This window comes from Echeneis naucrates, chromosome 21 (genome assembly GCF_900963305.1).
Source record: "Echeneis naucrates chromosome 21, fEcheNa1.1, whole genome shotgun sequence".
In the NCBI taxonomy this organism is placed as follows: domain Eukaryota; kingdom Metazoa; phylum Chordata; class Actinopteri; order Carangiformes; family Echeneidae; genus Echeneis; species Echeneis naucrates.
Window position 1 is genome coordinate 22,908,388 of NC_042531.1, and position 26,335 is coordinate 22,934,722.

Here is a 26,335-nt window from a genome sequence, read left to right on the forward strand (position 1 = left end):
ACGGAAATTTAGGGCTGGAAATGAGATTCAGGGTACCGTTACCTCATACCACCACCCTGATCGTTTATGCTTGCTACGAATCTATTTTGGAAATCAACTCCAAGCGACAAGTGTTGGTTGGCAAAAATTAATAACCTTCAGCTAGAAAGTCTCATGCATCGTTTACTGGGAAATGTTTTCTGCAGGGTTTGGGCCTCGGATCAGTTGCCTTTGCTGACGTCATCTTTCACACTTCCCGCTTACATGATTGTGAACGCGCATCCAGGACACAAGCAAGGAGAACACTGGTTGGCCCTTACTCTGGAAGAAGATGGAACGGGGACTTTTTTCAACTCTTTTGGATTCCCTCCTGATTTTATATATTGCCCTAAAGACATTTTAACATTTTTAGAAAAACGATGCAAAACCGTGTCATATCACGGCAGACAGCTGCAACACACTTTGTCTACAGCGTGCAGCCAGCATTGTGTTTATTATTTATGTCACAGAGCCTGCGGTTTAACTTTTGAAAATGTTAGGTTTCTTCATCTCTTTATATCTTTTCTCCACCAGGGGTGTTTCTTCTTCATCATCATCATCGTCTCTTCTCTCTTTGGGGGGTGTGCTCCATTGTGGGGATAGGGTGATTTTCTTCCGAGCGGTTTCAAAACCACCACCACTGCTCTCTTCCTCTTCCTCCTGTTCCTCACCCCCATTCTGAATCTGCTTTATTGTTTGCAAGCTTGAGGGTTATTCACGGAGGATAGGGGAATGTTGACCTCCGTTAGAATATAAAAAAAAAAAAAACATCCAACCCTTCGGCGCCGGTCTGTGGAATTTTTTATTATAAGCCGAGGACAAATGTTTAAACAGGTCCACTATATGAGAACCTCTCACAGTCTTTCCCTTATACACAAATTCACCATTTGGAGTCCATCCACCGTTGCTCTTGCTTAATTTCTTCATGATATAGGAAGCATTTTTACGATAGCGAGGAGCGAGGTTTTGCAGTCGTTTCACGCTGTCTGCGTAATACCTTTGACTTTGAGCACCGCTTTTTTCTTGTTCCTGGTTTGATAAGCATAGCTTTTAGGGTTAGGGTTAGGGTTTACATGACAATTTGCATACAGCAAATTCTTGTATGCTTTGCTACCCTGCATGACCAGGGATGGCTTTATGCTCAGCTCTATCATGGCGTTGAGGACCAAGTAGCTGTCAAAACCTTTAGAATTATGTGCTATAAAGACGGTTTTCTGATAAGAGGCTGTTCTGAAATGTCTGACAAACTCTTAACGCGCATGTCACGCCATGGGTGTTCCATCTGACGCCGTCTAAGGTTTTTGTGCACACCAGATATGGCACGTTCATGCCCTGCTCGTTTGTGAAGGTTTCAAAATCATAAAAGACTATTTTCTGGTTATGATCCGTGTCTGCCTGTAAAGGCTGCATGTAACACAGATGCTTCTCGCTCCCTGACACCTCCTACTCGTCACCAGTGACTTCCCTGCATATTCTGCATTTAAATTTTTGACACACGTGAGGTTTGCTCTTGCCATTCATAGCAACGTACCACAGTCTGTGACATTTTTCACACTGTTTATACATCTCACATTGACTAGCGTATGACCCAAACCCTATTCTCTCAACAGGCTCCTTGTTTACTCAGATAGTAAGCAGACCGACACGTTCTGTTACAATCTACACAAAGGACGGGCTCGAACCTGACTTTACAACACGAGCTGTCCAGACACACGGAGTACCGCCCTGGACAGCAGTGGCTGCAAACGCTGTCGAACCCTGTGTAACAGTACTCACACACGTGACGGGCTCCTAGAAAGGATTGCACATTTTTTATGCCATAACAGTGATTCTGGTGTAAAAACATAAACACAGTTTTGTCTTTTCTAGGGTTAGGGGTAAGGAATTTGGAGAGGGCTCATGTGCTTTTGTTTCTATAAAACACTACAATTTTACAATCCAAGGCCCTCTCAAACTTTGAAACATCATCAAACGTCACCTCCGTCTGATCATCAAAACCTACAATTGTCTGAATCTCTCTGGCCTTTCTCTCAGGCTCTCTATCGCAGAGATGGGGATGCAGCAGGTGTGCCAAATTAATAGCAAAGCACATTTTGTTGTGGAGATTTTCCACCACGTACAAAAATCTTCTCCTCTTTTTCAAAACCTCCTAACCTCCTTCAAAACATTTTATCTACGCTTCTAGGATTGCGAATCAACTGCACCACTAATTCAAGACCATCGTCCTTCATGACGTGTTGGACTGAACCAGTTCGTCCAGGAGATTCTGAAAGGCGGAGAGACCCCCGTCAGCGCTCTGAGCTCTTACTAGGACACGCCTTTAACCTTTAAACCGAAAATTACAAAGACCCTAGTGAGTGAAAACACAACTTTCAGATCATGTGAAAATCAATATATTGTGAATATCCTCCCTCTTTGTAGAGAGAGAGAAAGAGAAACACTCTGTGTACCATCTCATTTTTAAATATATATACTCAATCTGCTCTCAACACTAAGTTTTTTCCTTTCACCGTCAACCTCGACATGAATTTACTGCCATGCTGCTCATACCTGCCCTTGAACAATCTCATTGGTTCTCGCCTTTTTGCGAGGGCTGGATCAGTGGGTGAAAACCTACCTCCTCTCCACTCAACCCTGATTTGCAAAGACCCTCCATAGAGAGAAACACTCTGTGTCATGTGAAAATCGTCCTCTCCTTTCATTACAACAGAGGTTTGAACAACGTACGAAACCGAAAATTACAAAAGACCCTTCATAGGGAGAAAACACAACTTTCAGATGATTTAAAACTCTTTTTTCTATCTTGTTGTGTGAATACCATTGTATTGTCAATATCATTCCTCTTCGTAGAGAGAGAGAGAAACACTCTGTGAATATCATCCATATTTTAAATACATACTCAATCTGCTCCTTTCACGTCCTCCCTCTTTGCCTGTCAACCTGGAAATTAATTTGCCGCCCTCGAACGATCTGATTGGTTGTGACCTCATCGCCAGGGACGTGGAAACACTAGGAGAATGGTTAGGAGCGGGGAAACACTGTCATTGGTCGAGAGGGGAGGAGCCAAAAGGTCAACTAAGATCAAAGGACCTGTCAAGTTTGACGAGAAGGTGTACATATTACTCTCTCTCCTGTCACCAAGTGCTTGCTCTTGGAGGGATCTGTTGGGTCTCTTTAACAACTCCATATGCCATGTTATCAAAGCATCCCAGGTTGGACTCTGACCAGTTGGCCCTTTCCCCTTTTCCTACTTTCTGTCGGCCTCTCTGCCACATACTGATGTCGGCATAAAAGGCCAAAAAAGAAATATTATATATATATATATATATAATAATTTGACATCCAGCCATGTAATCAAAATTGCAACATGGCCATGGTCCTTATCCAAAATCACAGGACCTGCCATTTTTTGATGAAGGTAAAATGTGCCAGAATAGTGTTGTGGTGGTCCAAAAACATTGTGTTTTTCAATTGAAATAAAACACAAATATGATAATTGAAACAAATTTCACACTGCAGCTTTTGCCAACAGAATCACAATGTGACTTTATGCATTTTATGCAGCCCTTGCTGTGAGGCTGTAAGACTTCATGGAGGTATTTTAAATGGAATTATAGTTATATGAGTGTGTAGAGGAGAAAGAACGTAACCACTGAACCTGGAGGCACATCAAAGATTAGCTCTGCCCATGCTGAAACAAGAGCAGCAAAGGCTTCAAATCAGAGAGCTGCAACAAGTCACCTGCATAATAACAGATTCAGTATTGATTCAGTATTGAGCCTCACAAAAACCAAACTGAAATCTGTCAGTTGCTGTTGAGGACCTGAACAGGTCTTCAGATTTAGCTTTTTCTAAAATGTTGGAGGTAAAAGTTGGTTTTCATGGACTGTGTAGAATGTGTTTGTTTATAAATAATGGCATGGTGTCCTGTTTTTTGTATTCTCTGTTCAGTGGAGAGGAGAGGTGGAGGAATTCAGTGCTAAGAGCAAGGTGCTGCTTGTGGGATGTAAGTTGTTACAGCCCCGTGTATTCACTGAGGTGTAGCACTGCCCTCCCTGTCACACAAAGGTCATGTCACTCAATAAACACTAACCCCCCCCCCCCTCTACATCTGAGTATTCCGAATATTAGGCTGTCTCACTCACACTCCATACCAATGGGTGGCGGTAACGCACCGAATTTTCAAATATTTGTTTGGCAACTGGCCATTTAAACAGAAGAAGGAAGAGAACTCGAAGACGTGCACTGCATCTTGGGCCAATGAAACAGGATTGATAAGGACCCTCGGTAATAAATTAAATTCATGGAATTCGGATTAGCCTAGCTGCATATTGCCGAGACCTGTTTAAATAGAGGCGGACAATATGAACACGAGTATGTGGGAAGGCTAACGATTGTCAGCATTTGTCGGAAAAATATGTCCGCCCTTTTGAAAGTCTACCTCCTCTTCTGGATTCTCAAAAACATCGTCGGTGAGTTCCTGTGCATTCTATCATGCTAAAAGCGGTCATTCGGTGTTTGACAGTTTATTTAGCAGCATTTTTCCTATGAACTCGACAGTTAGCTAACTGGCCCACAGATTCACGATAACGACTCTCGCTTGTTTTCGTGTGCCTACATGCTATCGCAGGCGTGTATGTAGGTATGCAGTGAAGGTTCAACGTCATCCGTCACGACGAAGAAAACATACAGTGTAAACAAAATAGTGAGGTTTAATACAAGGTGTATTAAACGTGTTTTATTTGTATGAGGGGTAATGCAAACAGTAACACGAAAACTGTTAGAATCATATACATTTGAAGAATGAGTGAGAGGTTTCAAAGGGGATCAGACACCTCGAGGCTCCGGCGACGTATTTTCACGTAGTATTTCCTTCTCTCCCAATATTTCTTGTCTCTCTCCATTACTACGTTTCCAATGAAGTCATTACATGCGTAAGCGTTCGGGTGAAGTAAGAATTGTCAGTAATCCTAAGAATTGTTAAATTACTATAAATGAGGAAACTGTAATTGCTGTTTCTTGGCGTCTCTCTCTCTATCTGCCAGTCTCTCACATGTTCATTTCAGTAATGTATGGTGGTTACAACTGTCGCTGTACATTTGTGCGGATCTTACGTTACCCTGAGCTATTTTCCTCCAGGTGCTCGGCTTCATCCCACAGAGCAGAGACACATGTGACTTGGTGCTATTTCCATGTGTGTAGATATTAAAATCAATTAAAAATGAGAATTGAAATTAAAACTACAACTACCACCAATTGGGATGTAAATATTACAAAAATTAAATGTGGAGTATTGAATATTAAATCAGTATCATACAAAAACCTGTTAATGATTTTATGTTAGTATAGTTAAAATCTACACTTACATGTTAACTTAAATTTTCCTTATAGGTCAAGTGGGGGGGTGGCTGCAATATTTCATTACAGTTTATTTATCAATCCAAGACCAAAATCTTATAGATTGTTGTTGCGGAAAGCCCTACTAACAATGTTGTCAGAGACAGAAACACCCAGAAAAACATGTGACATGCTTATTATACCTAGGACAAGTTATGTGTGTGTGTTGTGTGGATAGCCTTCACCCTTATCTTGAACTTCAACCATAGTGATTTTGCAGCTAGTTCTCTTCCCTGGCACCCAGATGTTTTCTACTTATTGTTTTGACTTGTTAGGCGCCAGAGCAGGTCCTGATGACCTGACTCTCATATTGACACATGAACAGAGACAAGGCCTCTGAACCTTGTCTTTCTCCCACATATCCCCTCTGAAATCACTATAGTGATTTAGACTAAACGTGTTAATTATAAATGACAGAGAAAATAACATCGCAAAACTAAACTAAAAAACTAAAACACAAAATATATTATGTACTGAAACATACAAATTATGATATACTGAATCATAAAATTGATACTGAAACAAAAAAAATGATTTTGAAATACTGTATATTGTATAAGTCCAACATTACTGTGATAATGACAACATTCATCTGGATACACTTGGAATACATAACAGTTCACGACTTCAGAGATGTATGGGAGCGAAAAACCTTTCAGGAAAATTCTCTCATGGCCCCTTCCCCTCTGGCGACCAACTTCTCAAGTCACACTTTGAACCGTGAACCATCAACACATCATATTTTCATTAGAAAACTCACACTGAATAATGAAATTAAATGGACTTTGATATGACAATCAAAACTGTGGTGATTCTTACAGCTAATACCCACGTCAAGACTATATGATGAAAACAGCTATTACGTGTGAGGTGAGGTTTCTAGCCATATGTGAGCGACTATGTGTAAGCTGTTCGTCTCCGACTATACAGTGTTGATAGAAGAAAACAAGAACAATCCAGGGTTTTCTTGAGTATTGTAGCTAGGCTGACAGTCATAGCACAGCGGAACCCTTGATTCCTTTAGCTCTTAGCAACGATTATATGGGTTTTTTTAAACTAATAAAATTATAAGAAACAGAGCCATAATTCAACAGCTTTTACCTACAATTGGCAGTATTCCACTATCAAATGCAGCAGTTTCTCAATCAACTGTAACATCTGCTTTGTATTTGGAATCTTTTTCACATTTAAATCTCTCCAAACTAGTTTCTATACGTTCATCATCAAACCATCAACTTGTTTTTTATACCTATGTTTTAGCTAATTATAACCTCCCTTTCATTTCCAAAATTCTTGAAAAAGAAATTATGTGAACATCTGCATAGGAATGGCTTGTTTGAACAGTTTTAGTTAGGTTTTAGAGGAAATCATAGTAAACTAGACTACTGTATTTCATTATTATCGGGCTGTGCCAGTAATTCTCTGAAAAGCCTTCAGTGGATTCAGAATGCTGCTGCATGAATGTTAACAGGAATTAAAAAAATAAATTACATTTCTCTTGTGCTAGCTTCTCTTCACTAGCTCCCCGTAAAATTCAGAATAGAAGTTAAAATCTTTCTCCTAATGTACAAAGCTCTTAATGGCCAAGCTCCATCATATCTCAGAGAACTCATAAATTCTTGTCCCAGGAGGTCACTAGTTTAACTTGTGGTTCCTTCAGTCAGGAGCAGATCTTTCAGCTGTCAGGCTCCACTTCTTTTGGACCATCTCCCAGCATCGCTCCAGGGGGCAGACTCTGTCACAGCTTTCAAGATCAGGCTTAAAACCTTCCTTTATGACAAAGACCTACAGACAGTTAACCTAAACATGATGTCTTTGGATGGTGGGAGGAAACCAGAGTAGTACGTCATTATGTGATGTATTAAATAATTTGGTATGATTGTCTTACAAGGAGGAAAGTCATGCTTCTGCTCCAAGTCTGATTCACTGCACTTGTGCAAATTAGTGTGTGCAAATTCAGTCTGTCAGCATTTACAGGGGAGCAATGGCTCTTACACCTCTGGGAAAGAAGCTATCTTTGAGCCTTTTTGTTGTGGTGGGATGGGAGTGGTACAAACAGTGCGTTGCCTGGGTGGGTAGAGTCTGTGGCAATGCGTCTGGCTCTCCTCTGGACTCTGTGTGCGTAGACTGAGTCTAGGTCTGGCAGACAGCAGCCCACAATCCCCTGCGCTGTTTTTACCACCCAAGCGAAGTCCTTCTTATTCTGTGCTATGCAGCTGCCTTACCACACAGTCACACTGAGGTACAGGATGCTTTCAATAATGGCTCTGTAGAAGTTTGCGAGTAGTTGGGAAGAGAGTCCAGACCGTTTCAGTTTTCTGAGGAAGAAGAGCCGTTGTTTGGCCTTCTTTACCAGGTGTTCGGTATTTGTGGATCACGGGAGGTCAGAGGAAATGTGGATGCCAAGGAACTTTATGCTGTCCACACGCTCCACCACCTCTCTCTGTATCTGAGAGCAGCGTGCTCAGTCTTCCTTGACCTCCTGAAGTCCACAATGACCTCCCTGGTCTTGCTGGTGTTCATGATGAGGTTGTTCCAGGAGCACCACTGAGTCAGGTTCCGGACCTCTTCCCTGTAGTGGGTCTCTTCGTTGTTGGAAATGACACCCACCATGGTGGTGTCATTCGCAGCCTTCATGTCATGTTTATGGGATGGACAGCAGAGCAGTTGTGCGTGAAGAGGAAAGGGCTGAGCACACAACTTTGTGGCGTTACAGTGTTGAGGATCAGAGACGCAGATGTAGACCCCCCTAACATCCCCACTTGGGGCCTGTTGGTGAGGAAGTCATGGATCTAGAAGCAAAGTGGTGCTGACAGCCACAGGTTGTGGAGCTTGAGGGCCAACATGTCTGGGAGAACAGTGGTGAAGGCCAAACTGAAGTCCATTACTAGCATCCTGACATAGGTGTTGGAATGTTGCAGGTAAATCAGGGCTGTGTGAAGTGCTAATGAGACAGCATCCTCTGTGGAACGATTTTCCCTGTAGGCAAACTGCAGACTGTCTAACCTGGCAGGAGCGGCGTCCTTGATGTATTTTAGGAGGATCCTTTTTGAAGCACTTCATGACAACTGGAGTCAGAGCAACAGGGTGATAGTAATTTAAGCAGGAGATGGTTGTTTTCTTGGGCACAGGCACAATGATGGAGGACTTCAGGCATACAGGGACCGTGGACAGTTGTATGGACAGATTGAAGATGTCCAGGAAAACTGATGCCAGTTGGTCTACACATGATTTTAGGGTCTGAACCTCACACCTTATCTGGGCCTCCAGCTTTGTTGGTGTTGCTCCTCCTCAGAGCAGAAGTCACCAGGTGCAGCCACAGGATGATAGGCTGCTGCTGCATCTCCGCATCTCTTTGGGTTAGATGTGCAGTTACGTGGATCGTTACCATTGAAGTGCTCCTCCTGCATTATTTGTACCTGTGTTTGACCAGTTGGATGCCTTTTTTCCGGGAACTGCTATAATCCAGCCTGTCTCCTGATCTGTATGCTTTAGCAGGGGCCAGACGGTCCTGACCAACCAAGGCTTCTGGTTAGGAAAGGCTGTTATTGTCTTTGTGTGCAGGGCAGCATCAGTACAGAAGTTAAGGTAAGACAGCACAGATGACGTGTATTCCTCTAGATCAGCTCCGTCTTTGAACGCTCTCTTGTCTGTGTGCTCAAAGCAGTCCCATAAGGCTGAGGAAGCTCCCTCAGGCCAAAGCTGGATTGTTCTGGTGGTGGGTTTGGTTCTGCAGATCAGAGGTCTGTATGTAGTAATCAGCTCCACAGAGATGTGATCTGACATACCAAAGTGAGGAGCTGCTCCAGCCTTGTATGCACCTGGGATGTGGCAGTAATATGCTGCAGTTGCAAGAATATGTTCAAGCAGGCACCACCTACAACACCACCACCAAAGACCTCTAGGTGTAGACAGAAACTGTCATTGCTTACATCACCAAGTGCATTAATGATGTTACAGACACCAAAACCATCACTGTCTGGGTCAACCAGAGGCCATGGCTGACAAGGGAGGTCGACAGGCTCCTGAAGGCTTATAACGCTGCTTTCAGAGCTTATGACGAGGTAGACCTGAGAACCCCTAGGGCCAACCTATCCTGTGGTATCAAGAGAGGCCAAAAGGCAGTAATCCAGGAGGATCACCCAACAGTTCAGCAAAAGCAAAGACACTCTTATGTCTGTGGAAGTGGATATAGGCTCTCAAAGACTACAAGCCCTGCATCACAGATTTGCTATGGCTCCCACCCTCAGCAAGTTCACAGCTGAACTTGCTGCACAACTTCTTTGGTTCTTTTGAGGCACCGAAGACCCCTCCCCCTTCGGTGACCATGTGATGTCAATGTCCCCGGCATGTGTGAGGTGATCTCTGGGCAGGATTAATGCAAGCAAAGCTCCAGGTCCTGACAGCATACCTGGTTGGCTACTTGGAGTGCAGAGGAACTCACAGACATCTTCACAGACTTCTTTAACATCTCACTGAGTCAGGCTGTTGCCCCTACATGCTTCAATGGCTACCACCTGGTCGCTCACACTCATACTCATGAAATGCTTTGAGGGGCAAGAAGGAGTGATGTGAGATTGCTGTCCATAGACTTCAGTTTAGCATTCAACACAATCATCCCTCAACAACTCTTCCACAAACTAGACCAGCTGGGGTTCAGTACCTCATTGTGCAACTGGCTGTTGGACTTCCTGATGGGAAGACCACAGCCAGTACAGGTCGGTGGCAACACATTCAGCACCATTACCCTGAACACAGGGGCCCGCGAATGATATGTGCTAAGCCTACCTCCTCTTCATTTTGCTGACCCATGATTTTACACCAAGACGTAGCTCCAACCTCTTCATCAAGTTTGCAGACCACATTGGATTGAGGTTAGCTGCCTGGCCAAATGGTGCAGAAACATCAATCTCTCCTTGAATAGGGAGAAGATGAAAGAGATTTTTGTGGCGTTCCGGTGAGCACATACCTAGCAATCTCCTTCGACCACCAACAGTGCTATGAAGAGGGTGGGCAGAACCAAGTTCCTAGGTATGCACATTACACAGGACCTCTTGTGGTCTAGTAACAATTCATCACTGGCCAAGAAAACTTAACAGCGCATCAATTTTGTTTGCAAACTGGGGAGACCCAGAGCCCTCCCCACTACACACACTTGATGCTTATGACTGCCATCTCACCCGCAACATAGACACTCCCCAGTATAACGGGTGATCCCTCCCACCCAAAACACAGCTTCCTTAGTCTGCTGCCATCGGGGAGGAAAATGCAGTGCCTCTGGGCCAGGACCAGCAGACTCAAGGATAACTTCATTCACTAGGCTATCAGGAAACTGAATGTTCTCCCTGCAAATTTAACCATCATGAGTAGACTTGTACACCATACCTAAGATATGACTCTATAATTATGAAATTCAAGTGAACCTATGAGCAGGGAAACGTTCTATGATATATATATATATATATATATATATATATGACTGTTTCTCTTCACCTGGTCCTGTCGAGTCATGATTTGGTTTCTGTTTCATTGTGATTCATTCATTGTCACCACACCCTAATAAGCCAGAGGAAACTGTTTTCCTTCTCAGTCTCAAAGGACCAATAACTGAATGGGGACTTTCAGAGTTTTTCATCACCTAATGCCACTGTAAATGGGGTGAGGCAGGTATTGCCTAGTGTAGTGTTTTCCACCACAGGACGGCTCCAACTCTGACTTAATGTTTATCTGTAAGCTGTGCTTGAACCATGGGGCTGAGCAGTCAGTTGTAGGGTTGTGATGAAAGGTCCTCTGCATTTAAAGCATGTGATTGTTTTAGCAACTCAGATTTTAGTTTCACTTCTGGGACAGAATAGACAAACAGGAAATGGACTCAGATGTGGCGAGTTACTGAGGAAAATGTTGTAAGCTATTTGCTTCAGCAGTCCAGAGCCATGAAAAACCTACCTTCCTTTTGCAAGGTTTTTTTTATTCACAATGTGAATGACACTTTTAACTGTCTTTTTTTTTTTTTAATGGTTCACATCTCACAAAGATGTGAGAGTCTGAATCAGAAAAAAAACAGCAGTTGTAATAGATAATTTAATTTCTAATATACCTTCAGATGTATCCTTTTACTGGATCCTTCTTTGTTGAACCATTCCAAGATTCACTGCATGATTCCAGGATCATGAAATTTTAGCTGTGTAATTGCAATCAATTGCCACTATTATAGTATAAGCCTGAACATAGTTTAATAATACACATGCATGTACATACTTTTGTCATTTCACCTTCATATGAGAAACATGGCAAAGAGCTTTATGTGACTAATATTTGCATTTTTATGCTTTTAAACAGGATTTAATTTTACTGCTGTAAGATCATCAGTGGGGGTCCTGGAGAATCTGCCCCCTCCTCACAAGCTGATCATGATCACCCTGAACACCAACTACACTCTGAGCTGGACCTGGAACCAGTTGGATACAGAGAGTCTTGATGTTAGCTTCACCACACAATATGTAGGGTAAGACTGACTGACTTTCACTGACCGACTGTCTGCCAATATCTCTAAGAGTAACTGATTTCTTTCATATGAAACTTATAGACTCCCTGAACCATTCTCACGTTAAAGATAGATCTGTCAAATCCTTCTGTAGTTTGACATACCATAAATATATATGGTCCTCTGAGAACACTGAGGACCCTGAAGGCCTTCACTGTGATCCAGAAAAGTCTGGAAAGGGCAATATTGGGCTGTAAAGTCAGTCCAGTTATGTGAGGAGAAACAGAACATGGTGTCAGGTCAGTTTGTCTACAAATTGGTCTACATCAACTGCAGATAAGGGCTTCAAAAAAGAGCTGTAAAAAGGTAGGGCAAGGTCCCGTCTCAGTCTTAACTGGCAGAAGACCCAGAAGTAGAGCTGTACCCAGCAGGAACACAAGGGACCATGATTTATATATTTCTTGATTCAGACTGAAATGGTCTCAAACTTAACATTTAGCATACTTAATTGTTTTGAACAAGTAGTCACTTTGATCAACTTGTTTTTCTTGCCTCCACAGAAAATATGAACTGAAGTACAAGAGGAAAATTCCCAACTGGTCTATAGCATGTGAAGGGACAGCGCATAGGTCATGTGACCTTACAAAATTAGACCTGCACCACCTCGGCACCTATATGCTTCGTGTACGAGCCAATGTGAATGGGCATCACTCAGACTGGGCTGAGCTGGAGTTCTTCCCTGATAGAGATGGTAAGAAAGAAAGAAATGAAATGAAGCTGAGAGACATTTTTCTTTTCTCTGTTCCACAAGTACCAAGTACCAAAATGCACCAAGACCCACTAACATCTGGCTATCATCAGCAATAACTCTGGTGTTTTTAAACTTGCTTTTCTTCTTCAGATTTTATAATCAATTCTTCTTCTACAGTTCTAGTCTTAAACATGAATTTTCTTGTCTCTCCTACTGTTTTAGTTGTAAAATGTCTTAAACCCCCCCCCCAAATCCGGCTCTTCTTCCTTCTGTTCAACAGTTTGAAGAATGACAGAAAATGGGGGAGAGAAAGTAGGGAACGGCACTGGCTCGAACTGAACCTGTGTCACCAAGAAAGACCTTGTAGTTTCATGTTTATGGGGCACACACTCTACCCACTACTGTACCGGCACTAGTCTTATGAATCTTACTAAATTTTACCACTGGTCAGATAAAGATTCTAATCAAAATGTACAACAACCACAAACCTGAGGATCATTTCAGTTGAACACCTATAGTAAGTCAGAACCAGAAGAAACTCACTTCCTGTCTTCTCCCTCCAGCTGATTTGGGTCCTCCATCTAAAGTGCACCTCATTCCTGCAGAAAATAACCTGGATGTGGTTATCTCAGACCCCCTCACTAGCACCAACAGCACCATGAAGGATCTGCTGGGTGACTTGTATTACCACATCCTCTACTGGGAGCGCTCTGCAGACTCTCAGGTAGGACCTCATACCCTGACAGCCCAGACTCCCATGGACTGTGTTATGTCTGCCATGTTCCTGCCTACATCCCCCTCCAATGCCTATGTCACTCTCTCTCTCTCTCCCACTCTCAACCCAATCGGTCGAGGCAGATGGCCACCCCCCCTGAGCCTGGTTCTGCTCAAGGTTTCTGCCTCTTAAAGGAAGTTTTTCCTTGCCACTGTTGCCAAGTGCTTGCTCATCGGGGGATCTGTTGGGTCTCTTTAAATACATTTATAAAGAGTTTGGTCTAGACCTGCTCTATATGTAAAGTGCCTTGATGAAACTTTGTTATGATTTGGCGCTATACAAATAAATCTGATTTGATTTGCCCCCTGGATGTATCTGTTGGATCCCTTTTGTGTCACTTTTGTCCCAGGGATGGACTAGAATTTTTTTTTTTTATTATTATTATTTTTTTTTACGACCTTGTGTGATACAGTTATCTGGAGGATTTATTGACTGCTCTACACACTCCCCCTCTGCCAACTGAAAAACAGACATTACAGGAGCCACCAAAGTCACCGGTTTTATTTTAATAACTGGTTCATCAACAGGCCGGGGAAAATAGGGACATGCTTGAGTGGACCTATGTTGATTAGGAGTCAAAATCTGATAGTCTACATCTCACAACAGAATATGGGCCCGAAAACTGCGCCTGAAATGGAAATACAAGATCATTTGGGCTAAATCCAGTATTGTGTTGCTGTTAACATTAACCAGGGTAATCCCTTCTCCCAGTCACATCCCAACTCTATACAATAAGAGCGCAGGAGTGACTTCAGGGTTTGGTGGTTAGGGTTAGAGTTAGTGTTAGCTGCTCAATAGCTCCCTGGCTCTCTGGATGATAGGCAGTTGACAGAACATGTTTTATACGAAGATCTTTCAAAACATCTGCAAACGTGTCAGTAAAATTAGTTCCCTGATCACTTGGAATTAACTTTGGAATTCCAAACACAGAAATTAATTAGGTTAAGGCAATAGATCACAATAGATCTTGTTGTTATATTATACAAAGGGTAAGCAGCCGGATATCTGGTGGCTAAGCCCATCACAGTGAAAAGATAAACACTACCTGATTTGGACCTGGTAGCGGGCCAACACAGTCAATCTGCAAATGTTCAAAAGGTTGACCACTGGCTGCCAAGGAGTGGACTTGATGGACTTATTTGGCTTCCCTGTGAGCTGAAAAATATGACAGGATTTAATAAAGATAGAGATGCCTGTTTTTCATCCTAGGCCAATAAGAATACACAACACAAAATGATATGATATACTGAATATTGAATAAGTCCAACATCACTGTGATGATAACATTCATCCATATGCACTTGGAATACAGGAGAAAGTTCACAACTTCAGAGATGTATGGTGACCAGCTTCTCAAGTCACACCTTGAAACGCGAACTATCAACACATTTTCATCCTTCTGTTGCCTCACTACTGCATAGCCAGCATGATTTCAAACATAATCACAATAGCATGAACCATCTACAAAGTAGGTGACATCTGCTTTTTGAAAATGGGATGACTCTAGATCAGGCCTGAGCTTGGTGTATCTCATAGTTTCTGCTACACATTCATGGGGTTCACCTTCAAACTCAAATGGGATGGTTATTTCTGGATTTAGAGCTGAACATCGTTTAATGGTCACATCTTGATATGTTAGGAGTGGAGCGTACTGCAGACAATGTGCCTGAGATACCACAAATCATTCTTGATTGATCAGTTCAGCTATTTTGTGTGGTGTCGTCATGATAGTTGCATACCCCATCGTTATGTAGAATGCTTTTCTTTTTTTTTCTTTTTTTTTTTTTTTTTTTAATGCGTAATGGACTGCTGCTAGCCCCTGATAGCATGGAGGCCATCTTTGTGCTACATTGTCCAATTTTGTGCTGTAATAGGCCAGAGGTTGCTCTTTCCAACCCTCATGTATTTCTTGCAATCACCGCTGCAGACACATATTTATCAAATCAAATCAGATTTATTTGTATAGCGCCAAATCATAACAAAGTTACATCAAGGCACTTTACATATAGAGCAGGTCTAGACCAAACTCATTATAAATTTATTTAAAGAGACCCAACAGATCCCCCGATGAGCAAGCACTTGGCAACAGTGGCAAGGAAAAACTTCCTTTAAGAGGCAGAAACCTCGAGCAGAACCAGGCTCGGGGGGGGCGGCCATCGAGAGAGAGAGAGAGCGAGAGAGAGAGAGCGAGCTCAATCCTTCCCCCAGCAGCCTAGGCCTATAGCAGCATACCTAAAGAGTAGAGGACGTTTTAACTGTACGCTCTGTCATACAGGAAAGTTTTAAGCCTGGTCTTGAAAGTTACTAAAGAGTCCGCCCCCCGGACCAATGCTGGGAGTTGGTTCCATAGAAGGGGAGCCTGATAACTGAACGATCTGCCTCCAGATTTACTCTTGGAGACTCTAGGAACCACAAGTAAACCTCCATCTAGAGAGCGGAGTGGCCTACTAGGACAGTAAGGAACTATGAGCTCTCTGAGATACGATGGAGCTTGGCCATTAAGAGCTTTATACGTTAAAAGAAGGATTTTGAATTCTACTCTATATTTTACTGGCAGCCGATGAAGAGCAGCTAACACGGGAGAGATGTGATCTCTTTTCCTAGTTCCTGTTAATATTCGTGCAGCAGCGTTCTGAATTAACTGAAGGCCTTTTAGAGATTTGTTTGGACATCCAGATAGTAATGAGTTACAGTAGTCCAGCCTAGAAGTTACAAATGCATGGACTAGTTTTTCTGCATCATCCTGAGAAAGGATGTTTCTAATTTTCCTAATGTTTCTCAGGTGGAAGAAAGCTGCCCGACTAACTTGTTTTATGTGAGGGACAAAGGACATGTCCTGGTCAAAAATTACTCCAAGGTTTCTTACAGTGGAGCTGGAAGCCAAAGTGATGCCGTCCAAACTGATGAGATGATTAGATAGTATTTTTCTGAGGTGCTTAGGACCGAGTACAATAACTTCTGTTTTTGTCAGAGTTGAGAAGTAAAAAATTTCCAGTCATCCAGACTTTTGGGTCTTCAAGACATGCCTGCAGTCTGACTATCTGACTGACTTCATTTGGCTTCATTGATAGGTACAGCTGAGTATCGTCTGCATAGCAGTGGAAATTGATGCTGTGTTTCCTGATAATGTTGCCTAGAGGAAGCAGATAAAGCGTAAAGAGGATTGGTCCAAGTACCGAACCCTGCGGGACTCCATGACTGACTACAGTACATGAGGAGGAGCTGTTGTTTACATGAACAAACTGATGTCTATCTGATAAGTAGGATTTGAACCATTTTAGTGCAGTTCCTTTAATTCCAATTTCATGTTCCAGTCTCTGCAGTAAAATATTATGATCTATGGTGTCGAATGCAGCACTAAGATCTAGAAGGAGAAGTATGGAGGCTGATCCATTGTCTGAGGCCATTACAATGTCATTGGAGACTTTAACCAGCGCTGTTTCTGTGCTATGATGGGCTCTAAATCCTGACTGAAACTCTTCAAACAAACTGTTCCCATCCAGATGCTCGTGTAGTTGTTTTACTACAACTTTCTCAATGATTTTAGAAATAAATGGAAGGTTCGATATGGGTCTATAGTTTGCCAAAACATCTGGATCAAGATTAGGCTTTTTAAGCTGGGGTTTGATGACCGCAGTCTTAAGTGCCTGAGGTACATAACCCAGAAATAAAGTCAGATTAACCAAATCTAGAATGAACGGCTCAATTACATAAAAGATCTCTTTAAAGAGGCTAGTTGGTACTGGGTCTAATAGACAGGTTGACGGTCTGGATGATGAAACTATAGAAGCTAGCTCTGAGAGATTTAGAGGTGAGAATGATTCCAGATGTAAAAGAGGCGCCGCAGCTGATTCAGCAGTTGCCGTCTTCAGAAGGGGATTTTTATCTAACGTAGGCAAGAGCTGATAAATTCTTTCTCTGATCATGAGAATTTTGTCTGAAAAAAAACGAATAAAATCATTACTGCTTAGAGCTAAGGGGATCACTGGTTCAACTGAGCTATGGCTCTCTGTCAGCCTGGCTACAGTGCTGAAGAGAAACCTGGGGTTGTTCTTGTTTTCTTCTATGAGTGCTGAGTAATATGAACTTCTAGCACTGCGGAGAGCTTTTTTATACGTTTTTAGGCTGTCTTTCCAGGCTCTGTGAGACTCTTCTGACTTACTGGAACGCCAGTTTCTTTCTAATTTCCTTGATGTCTGCTTCAAGGCACGGGTTTGGTAACTATACCAGGGAGCCATCCTCCTCAGATTGAATACTTTCTTTTTGAGAGGGGCGGCATTATCAAGATTCGAACGCAGTGTGGCCATAGTGCTAGTCACAAGGTCATCAACCTGCGTATGGGAGAAATCCTCATTTAAATTTAGATATGGCATTGTTGGGAATGATGACCAAATGTTCTCTTTAAATTTAGCCACAGCAGCTTCAGATAAACATCTTCTATAGCTGAATTTATTCCTCAATGCTGTGGAGCCCATTAAAGTAAACTCAAATGTAATAAGGTAATGGTCAGACAGGAGAGAATTTTGGGGAAGAATTGTTAGCTTGTCAATTTCAATGCCATAAGTTAGAACAAGATCAAGGATATGATTGTAAAAGTGAGTGGGTTCATTCACATGCTGGGAAAAGCCAATTGAGTCTAGTAGGGAAAGAAAGGGAAAGAAAATGTATCACTTCTGTTCGCTATGTACAGGTTGAAAGGCTTGGTGTAGTGTGGTGTAGCTAGTGCTGGTGCGGTTTGCAAGTTCTGTTTTAGTGTTTCAAATGCTACCATAGCATCAGTTGTCCATTTAAGCCAGGTTGTCATTGTGGCATCATCAGACTGTTTGATTAGATCTCTGCGAGAAGCCACTTTTTCTGCATAGTCCTCTATCCACTCAGTTATAACCTGTCATCCCCAAAAATGTCATCTGTCCAACAGTCTTAGGCCGTGGAGATTTGCTCACACCTTCTAATTGTGATGATGAGATTGCAACTGTGCCACAGGAGAAATAGGCAGACGGGGTGATGTTATTGAGCTGGGGTTGAAAAGATGTGCTGTCCAAGATGACACCCCTGCTCTTAACTTGGGGGGAAGGTGAAACAGTGGAGTTGTCAATGGTGAGAGAAAAGCTGTCAGTTTTGGATAAGGTGGATTTGGTGCCAATGAGTCAGCTGCCATGAGGAGGTCGTTGGTGATTTTGATGAGTGCTATTTTGGTGCTATGAAGTGGGCGAAATCCGGACAGAAACTGTTCGTACAGGTTGTTATGGGATAGGTGCGAATGGAGTTGGGAAGCAACAGTTTTTTTCAAGGATTTTGGAGGGGTCAGCACCGGGTTTTTTTCGAAATCGGAGTGATGGCAGCAGTTTTGAAAGATGTAGGTACAGTTCCAGTGGTGAGAGAGGAGTGGGTGATGGCAGAAATGAGGGGGAGCAGGCTTTGACAAGTTGTGTGGGGAGGGGGGTCCAGTTGGCAGGTGGATGGCTTGGATTTCTGGATGAGTTCTGAGAGAGTTGGAAGATGGAAGGAGGAGAATGGGCATGTGGACAGGTGGAAGTTGGCTGAGGAGCTGAGGTGCTCGTGGATGTGCTTGTTTTTTTTTTTTTTAAAGTGAAGAATGACAATGGAATTGCAGGAGGAGGTTGTGAAGAAGTGAAAAGGAAGTGAGTCCCAGGGTTGATTGATATTGTTGAGTAGGGAGAAGAGTGACTTGGGGTTTCCTTTATTGGCAGTGATTGGAATCTCTTTATTCACATCGGCCCACAACATGTGACATACCTAAGACACACTATGTGTGTGTTGTGTGCATAGCCTTCACCCTTATCTTGAATTTCAACCATGGTGATTGTGCAGCACGGTGTGTGGCTTGACTTGTTTGGCGCCAAAGCAGATCCTGATGATCTGACCCTCATCTTGACGCATGAACAGAGACAAGGCCTCTGGACCTGGACTCTGGAAGTTTAAGTGGAACCACAACCTGAAAAGTTGCATCCCCAAGAAACCTGTCACCTTGAGGCAACCATTTCTGCACCAATAGCCCATTTTCGACGAAGTACACATGTGCAGTACTATGTATCTCCTCCTCTGGACGCATTTGCTGGAACAGCTCTGTCAGAGTTGGACCATCCTGCTGTTCCTCTATCAACTCAGAATGTGCCACAGTCATAGGAAAAATGGATAAAGGGAACACAACATGTGGAGCACCTCTTTTCACACTTTTTTCATTCATAATATTTGTGTGCACGAAGCCACCTCTCCATTTACCAGATCTGAAGACAAAGCAATTTTATGCAAGGGAACAGACAGCACAGTAAACCCCAGTCATCTGCAATGACAGCCACTTTGCTCAAAGTTTTAGGATTTCTCTCATCCGTTCCGACAGTGTTGTTAAACTGCTCCAACATGGCTAATTCACACAATTGTTCCCAGTTTTTAACATCAGAGGCTAGTTGCCATCGACTAAAGAGAGTGGACAATTCCCGTGCCTATTGAAATTTCTGTCCCTAACCCTAACCCTAACCCCGGCTCAGGAACAAATTCATATGCCTTTTAAAACTTCTTCTTTCATCTTCATATAACTACCACTATGTATTAAAGACAGTACAGAAAAGGCCTCCTGAGCCTTTCCTGTGAAAAGACACTGCAGCAGCAACGTCTGCTCAGAATCGCTCCAATTCCTGTTTTTAACCAGCATCTCAAACACCAGAAAATTTTGAAAAATTAAGAACCAAACGCAAGCAACTGGAAACATCAAACCTAGATGAACTGTTCTACACGTTTTACGTCACTAAATGCTGAGGAATCCAAAATCTTACCATCCCTCATCAAATCCAGTTTATAAAACAGTAAGTCTTGTCGTTCTGCCTATGCAGAACGAGAACTTCAGTTTCTCATCAACAGCTTTCTCATGCTCATGGGCAGCCTGTTCTCGCTCTATCTCCAATTTCTGCTGCAAAATCAACAGATCTCTTTGCTGCTCAAAAGACAGGGCTACACCAACCCCAGCTACAGGAGACACTGACTGCTTTATAATATTTTTAAGAATCAGTCTGAGGCGCAGCCACGTTAAGTCTGTATGCTTTTCCTAATCACACAAATTACCTGACTGGATCAAGCTTTACCTGTATAATATCTCTGTTATCCTTCCTACTTGAACTGGGAATCTGAATTCCAAAATGCTCAGCCACCTGAAGCAACTCCTTTTTAGTGCAAGTCTTCAACAGACCCATGCTTGGAGTACAAATTCCTCTGCACCAGACATAATCATAACATGAAAGTAGACAAACAGTATTAATCCCCAGTTACTATTTCAAAACACAACTCACTTTAAATTTAAATCAATTTATTAACAACCTGCATGTGGAACACAAATTCCCCCCGGCTAACTGCCTAACTATAAACTCGCTGACTGACACAACCCTAGTCAGCAAAAGCTGCGGTGGGTTATTTAAACACAAAGCCCAATGACCCGGCCTGGTAACCAGCATGTTGGTGCCCCCCCCCCCCCCGCTGACAGCTATGGAGGTGTACCCTCAGCCAAAATGCTTAGGCCATAAAGCAGTATTTAATGCCTCACAGGAAAGCAGCTGCACATGCACAACAGTTTTTAATTCACTGGCTGATAGGAAAACAACTTACTCAGGCAGGTACCCACCAATTTACTGTTGTGGAAAACTATGAAGGAATCTACATGCCAAAATCTCCATACAGGTTAAACCATAAACACTAGTGAGTTACAAATCAAGCCAAAGATCTGCGTGCCAGTTATCAGTAGTTTAGAGTATGTATGGATGGATGGATGGATGAATTAAGTGTTGAGTGTAAATCAAAAGAAAATAATAGAAATCAACTCAACCAAACGAATTTCATGTGGCATGCCTCCTGGCCATCAGGAACAAAAAAGAAAAGACTTCCAGGTCAGAGGCCATTTTAACCATTTAACCACACCCCCTCTCAGGTGCAGCCATTTTTCTTTTGATGGCCTCCTGGAACCTGGAGAACCACAGAATGTTGAGTGAATGAAGCAACTTGCAAGCACAACATGCTCAGAGCAAGGAGAGCGACACATATGCAGTATATCTCCCTCATACATACACACACACACACACACACACACACACACACAAAGCCATCACAGTAAATCTCCACTAACCGGATGAAGTGAATAGATTATTATTTGAAACAGATCAGTAAGTTTATGTGCTCTGTTTTTTGCTTTCTTGTCTTTGAGCATCATTGATGCAACTACAATGCAATTATATGTTTATGAAAGTTAAAGAGACACCACCATGAAAAGTCAATGTAATGAGATAAAATAAGTTGGATTCTCCTGATCAGGAAATTCAGTTCAGTTCTCTGTTATTTAGGGCCAGTCCCAATACACCCCTACCCCTACGTTTTAGCCCTACCCCTAAAAAATTGTGCATTCCCGCAGGGCAGCAGTGTCCCAATTCCTTTTTCCATGTAGGGGTAGTGGGCATAACGAGAGGGAGGTGCTATGAATCTAGCCTTTCAGATTGAGGGTTTCCCGATGCTGACTTCCCAAGGAAGGGCCAGTGAAAATTTCCCAGAATGCTTTCTGTCATAAATTGCAGACTGAATCAAACAACAATGGCAACCCCCAGAGAGTGAGAGGATGTGGAGAAGTCGAAGAAGAAAAACCACAAAAAATTCACGAGACAACAGACTTCGATGGTGTAACCCTCTGTGTACTTATTGGTTTATTAAATAACTGAAGCATGATGAAAGCCAAAAAAAAAAAAAAAAACTCGCAACCGTAGACTCCATGTTATTTTTACATTTTTTTTTTTCTCTTGACAAAATTTAAATTGACAGTATGAACAGGGTGAGGGGGTTACATACAAAAATAAAATAATGCCGATTTGAAATTTACATGAACCTTAGCCTCCATGTTGCTGCTGTGACTACGCAGTCGCTTGCGTGCCCGCACATAAACTACGCAGTGACATAGCGAGTGATGTCCCAATTCCTAGGGAAGATTACAAAGTCGTACCCCTTGTGGCTTCCTTGCCAGGGTGAAGGGGTAGTGAGTAGGGTGAACATTGGGATTGGGCCTTAGTGTCCTTACCTGTTTGCTTACCATGGTTATTATTGCAATGGTTAATTTTTCTTTGGGGGCTGTAATCAACCCATTGGATGGACATGAGTCCAGACTTGGACTCTATGGATGCTTTTTAGTCTAAATAAATTTAGAGTTCTGAGTTCTTGTCACTGTATAATAGAGGTACAGCAGTTCTATTCCACTGACCACTCTACCACACACGCACAGATTGAACGCTCTTCAGAACTTTGACTACATCATCTCATCTCTTATGTGTCCTTTAGCCCATAAGAACCCAGACGTTTAACAGCAGTGCAAATGTGGTGACTCTGCCCAACCTGAAGGCCTGGACCTGGTACTGTGTAAGAGTCCAATCCCGTACGGAGTACTACTTGAAGAGAAGCAGATTCACCCCTCCACAGTGCCTCCAGACTGAAGGTAATGCACCCTTGCCTGAAATTGGCAACAGAAAAACTAGATAAGCCATAGTCTGTGATACATGGAGGTCAAAGTGATCAGGTAAGCCATGCCCAAGTACAACTATGTTATGGCTCCACCAGGAGGGCCCATTTGTCCCTGTGGTTATTAGATCAGTTAACCTATAATTATAACCTATTGCTTTTATTAGCCAATAAATCTGTAACTATAATTTATAACTGTAACTCTAACCTATAACCTTAGTACCATGCAGGCCCTGGATGTCTTGTAAAGGTAGAGAGTAAAATAATCTAGCAATATCTAGGGATCACCTGGAGACAATTTGATTCGGTGTGGAAGATAACTAGTAGATAACTATGACTAGGGAGGAGAGTTATTTTATTTTCTTATTATATAGGCATTGTTTAACCTATTACCACAACCTATAATTAGTCTTCAACTATAACTTACCAATGTACACTTGCAATCAAAATCAGCTGCGATGAATGGGTCATGGCAACTCAAAGCGCCTCAAACTTGAGCTTTTTTTTTTTTTTATGTAAATCAATGAGGCGTGTCAACTTCCTGTGTGCAGTCAGTGGCACTCTGCATGTGACAGATAGTATTCAGGGTGGAACCCCTATCATAATGCATGTTCTTGTGATAAGGACTTCCTCTCTTATGGCAAAGCATCAAAATTGGCGCTTTGATAATAGGTTTTGATACTTATTCATTTTAGGGGTCTTGAGATGATACTGAGTGAATGTCAAGTCATTTGGATTGATAATTGCTCTGCCAAACAGTGGGCCTGTGAGGTCGGATAGAGTGACTTCTTGTGTCCAGTTGTTTGTGTTCTGAGTCGGACTTAATATTGATACAGAGACTTATTCAGGGTGTGAGTCTGATATTGTGTGGTGAATAATGTGAAGTTTAGACATAGGCTGCCAGTCTTTCTGACCTGAACTGTCTCTGCTTGTTTAAAGGAAACACTCCCTGGTGGCAAGTTGTCCTCTGCTTCATAGGTTCTCTGATCACCTGCTTCCTGGTCATAATGCTATTAGTCTATAGTACCGTTTGGTGCTATAAGACCCTCAAGGGAGTGTTGTACCCATCCAACCAGCTGCCTTCACACTTCCTGAGGGTAAAGTCCTAAAACCCAGTCTGGGTACTTTTGACCAATTTTGTTAATAACGTTAACAGAAAAGATTCATCTGACTATCCCCCCCCTCCTTCCCTTCTTAACCTTTTATCCTTCCTGCAGTATCAGTGTGACTCGCCTGGCTCAGATATCCCTCGCCTCCTCACTCCAGACTCACAGTCAGAGCTGCTTTGTGATAACGTGACCATCTGTCCAGAACCAGTAGTCCTGGAAATCCGCAGCCCTCCAGCTGTCCCCTCTTCCCCACCAGGCTTGGAGCCTGACAGCAGGTAGAGCTGGATCTCCCTTTATGTTCTCAGTAGAACTTTAACATGATGGTTTACCACTGCTTGTCCTCTGATGTTCCCAGACACAGTCGTCAGGATAGTGGCAGCAGTGGAGACTCAGGAGTTTACTCATCAGGAGGCAGCTCCAACTTGCAACCCAGCAGTCACGTCTCCAAAGGGGTCCCCAAACTATGGAAGGGCCCCTTTGACTTTGAACAGGTAAAGATGCAAGCCATAACTTCAGGACTCAAGACTGAACTTATGAATGCAGATGATGGCATTGTAGACATGTGCGTCTGAGGACATGTGTAATCTATGTAAAGACCCTGTTTGAGCTGTGGCTGATTGGACCTGAATGTCATCGCCACCACAACTACCTTCTGTGAGGTAAGGACTGGATGCTCTGTGACCCCCACCTGAGATCAACTGACATTCTGAAGAGAACCCTCAGCATCCACATGCAGATCCTTGTGTGACCTAGCCAAGGAAGTCCTGTTTAATGATTGTCTGAACCTGTCTCTGTCATTGGCTCTGATGATGGTCTCTTCTTTTTTCACACTCCTGTAACCACAGTCCTGTGCTGGTCAGCTGTAGACCTGATCCACCAGCAGCAACATGGTGAACCATGCTTTAAGTTTCCTGTATGTCATGTTTGATGCAAAAGAACCAGCCAATCTATGCCTGTGTCTGATCTTTTATACTAAATGGACCTGTGAAGACCTAACCTGTCCTGGAGGTTGCATGACAACTTGGGACCAAGAGAGGAATAAACTGGCTCTTCTGACAAGAAACTGAGATTTCCTGTACACAGCTGGAGCTCTGCACTGGTGGAGAAGAGTCACTGAAGTACTACTTTAGATTCCTTGGCATTACCTGAAGCATTTAAAACATTGCCATTCATTGTTTTATGATTCTTATAGAATCCAAGCTTTGTTCCTAGATCTGAAGCATGTCTGTCCCAGATCATTACTGCAATGTCTCCTATGTTTGTGAGCCTGTAAACTCTGTAGAGGTCCAGTCACTTTTATGTGGCCTTCACTCATTTACTTTGACAGAGGAAGGAAGTTTAAGAAGAAAATGTTTCTGTGCCACTGTCGTCAAATGCTTGCTCATGGAGAGATTTGTTGGGTCTCTTTAAATCATTTTATAAAGAGTTTGGTCTAGGCCTGCTCTATATGTAAAGTGCATTGATGTAACTTTATGATTTGGCACTATATGAATAAATCTGCTTCAATTTGCTTAGCAAACTGTTATGGTGAAATAAAATCATTTTTGTTGCAGAACTTCCTTTACACTGCTAACATGTTCATGAAATAAATACCTATGCCAAACCCAGATGTCTGAATTTGTGATGAGGGTGTACTCATTTTGTACACCCTCACCCCAGTGACCTGGTCAGATTCTAATCAGACCCTGGCTCAATGCGTTGTTTTCTGAGACCCACTTTTTGCTCATCAGGCTTTAGACCTTGTAGATGTATTTCCCTATCTCACCCATTCCCCAATAGCAGTTTCCTGCTTTCCTTGCTTCTTTCTCGTCAGTTCATTAGCTGGTTCTGCTACATCAATCACTTCATGTATTTGCAGAGTGTGCAGGTGGAAAAAAAAAAAAAAAAAAAAATATATATATATATATATATGTATATATACATATATGTATGTGTATATATATATATATATACATATATATATATATATATATACACACACACATACAATTTTTTTTTATTGCTCCCAATTCATTTTTGCTTCACCGGGGTAGCAACTGAAATAACGTTCAAATTGTCAAACAAACGCAAAAAATGTATATTATAATCCCGGGAATTAACACATTGACAGATTTGAAGTGTTTCCCAGCATTCTTTATTGCTTCTCGCTGCAGCAACTGTGTTACTCTTGTCTTGAATGACGGATTTGTAGTCCTGATATTTTCTGTATATCACTCTTTGCTCCTCCATCTTGAAATACACTGCTCTTTGCGTCCTCACCGGGGTCCGATTGGTTGTTTACAGAAGACCCCGCCCCCTTT

General features: G+C 42.5%; 1 protein-coding gene across 2 annotated transcripts; it reads left to right on the forward strand.

Moving 5' to 3' along the window:
- The first annotated feature begins 4,250 nt into the window (after positions 1 to 4,250).
- LOC115035218 (interferon alpha/beta receptor 1b-like) lies at positions 4,251 to 25,631 on the forward strand. Of its 2 annotated transcripts, XM_029492942.1 has the most exons (9): positions 4,251 to 4,490; positions 11,755 to 11,920; positions 12,460 to 12,650; positions 13,214 to 13,374; positions 22,750 to 22,903; positions 23,866 to 24,023; positions 24,144 to 24,310; positions 24,391 to 24,526; positions 24,631 to 25,631. In XM_029492942.1, exons 1-9 carry the CDS (start codon positions 4,436 to 4,438, stop codon positions 24,691 to 24,693), a joined length of 1,251 nt encoding a protein of 416 aa, XP_029348802.1. In that variant the 5' UTR covers positions 4,251 to 4,435; the 3' UTR covers positions 24,694 to 25,631. The 2 variants fall into 2 exon arrangements, with proteins under 2 accessions (XP_029348802.1, XP_029348801.1); XM_029492941.1 differs by having other exon boundaries at positions 24,391 to 25,631.
- The last annotated feature ends 704 nt before the right edge of the window (positions 25,632 to 26,335 follow it).

What these genes read in the sequence shown, in the direction of transcription:
- LOC115035218 (XM_029492941.1), top strand. Translation starts at nt 4,436, where the DNA reads ATGTCCGCCCTTTTGAAAGTCTACCTCCTCTTCTGGATTCTCAAAAAC. An exon ending in GATTCTCAAAAACATCGTCG is followed by an intron (nt 4,491 to 11,754) that starts GTGAGTTCCTGT and finishes GCTTTTAAACAG; the next exon opens with GATTTAATTTTACTGCTGTA. An exon ending in TGCCTTCACACTTCCTGAGG is followed by an intron (nt 24,024 to 24,143) that starts GTAAAGTCCTAA and finishes TCCTTCCTGCAG; the next exon opens with TATCAGTGTGACTCGCCTGG.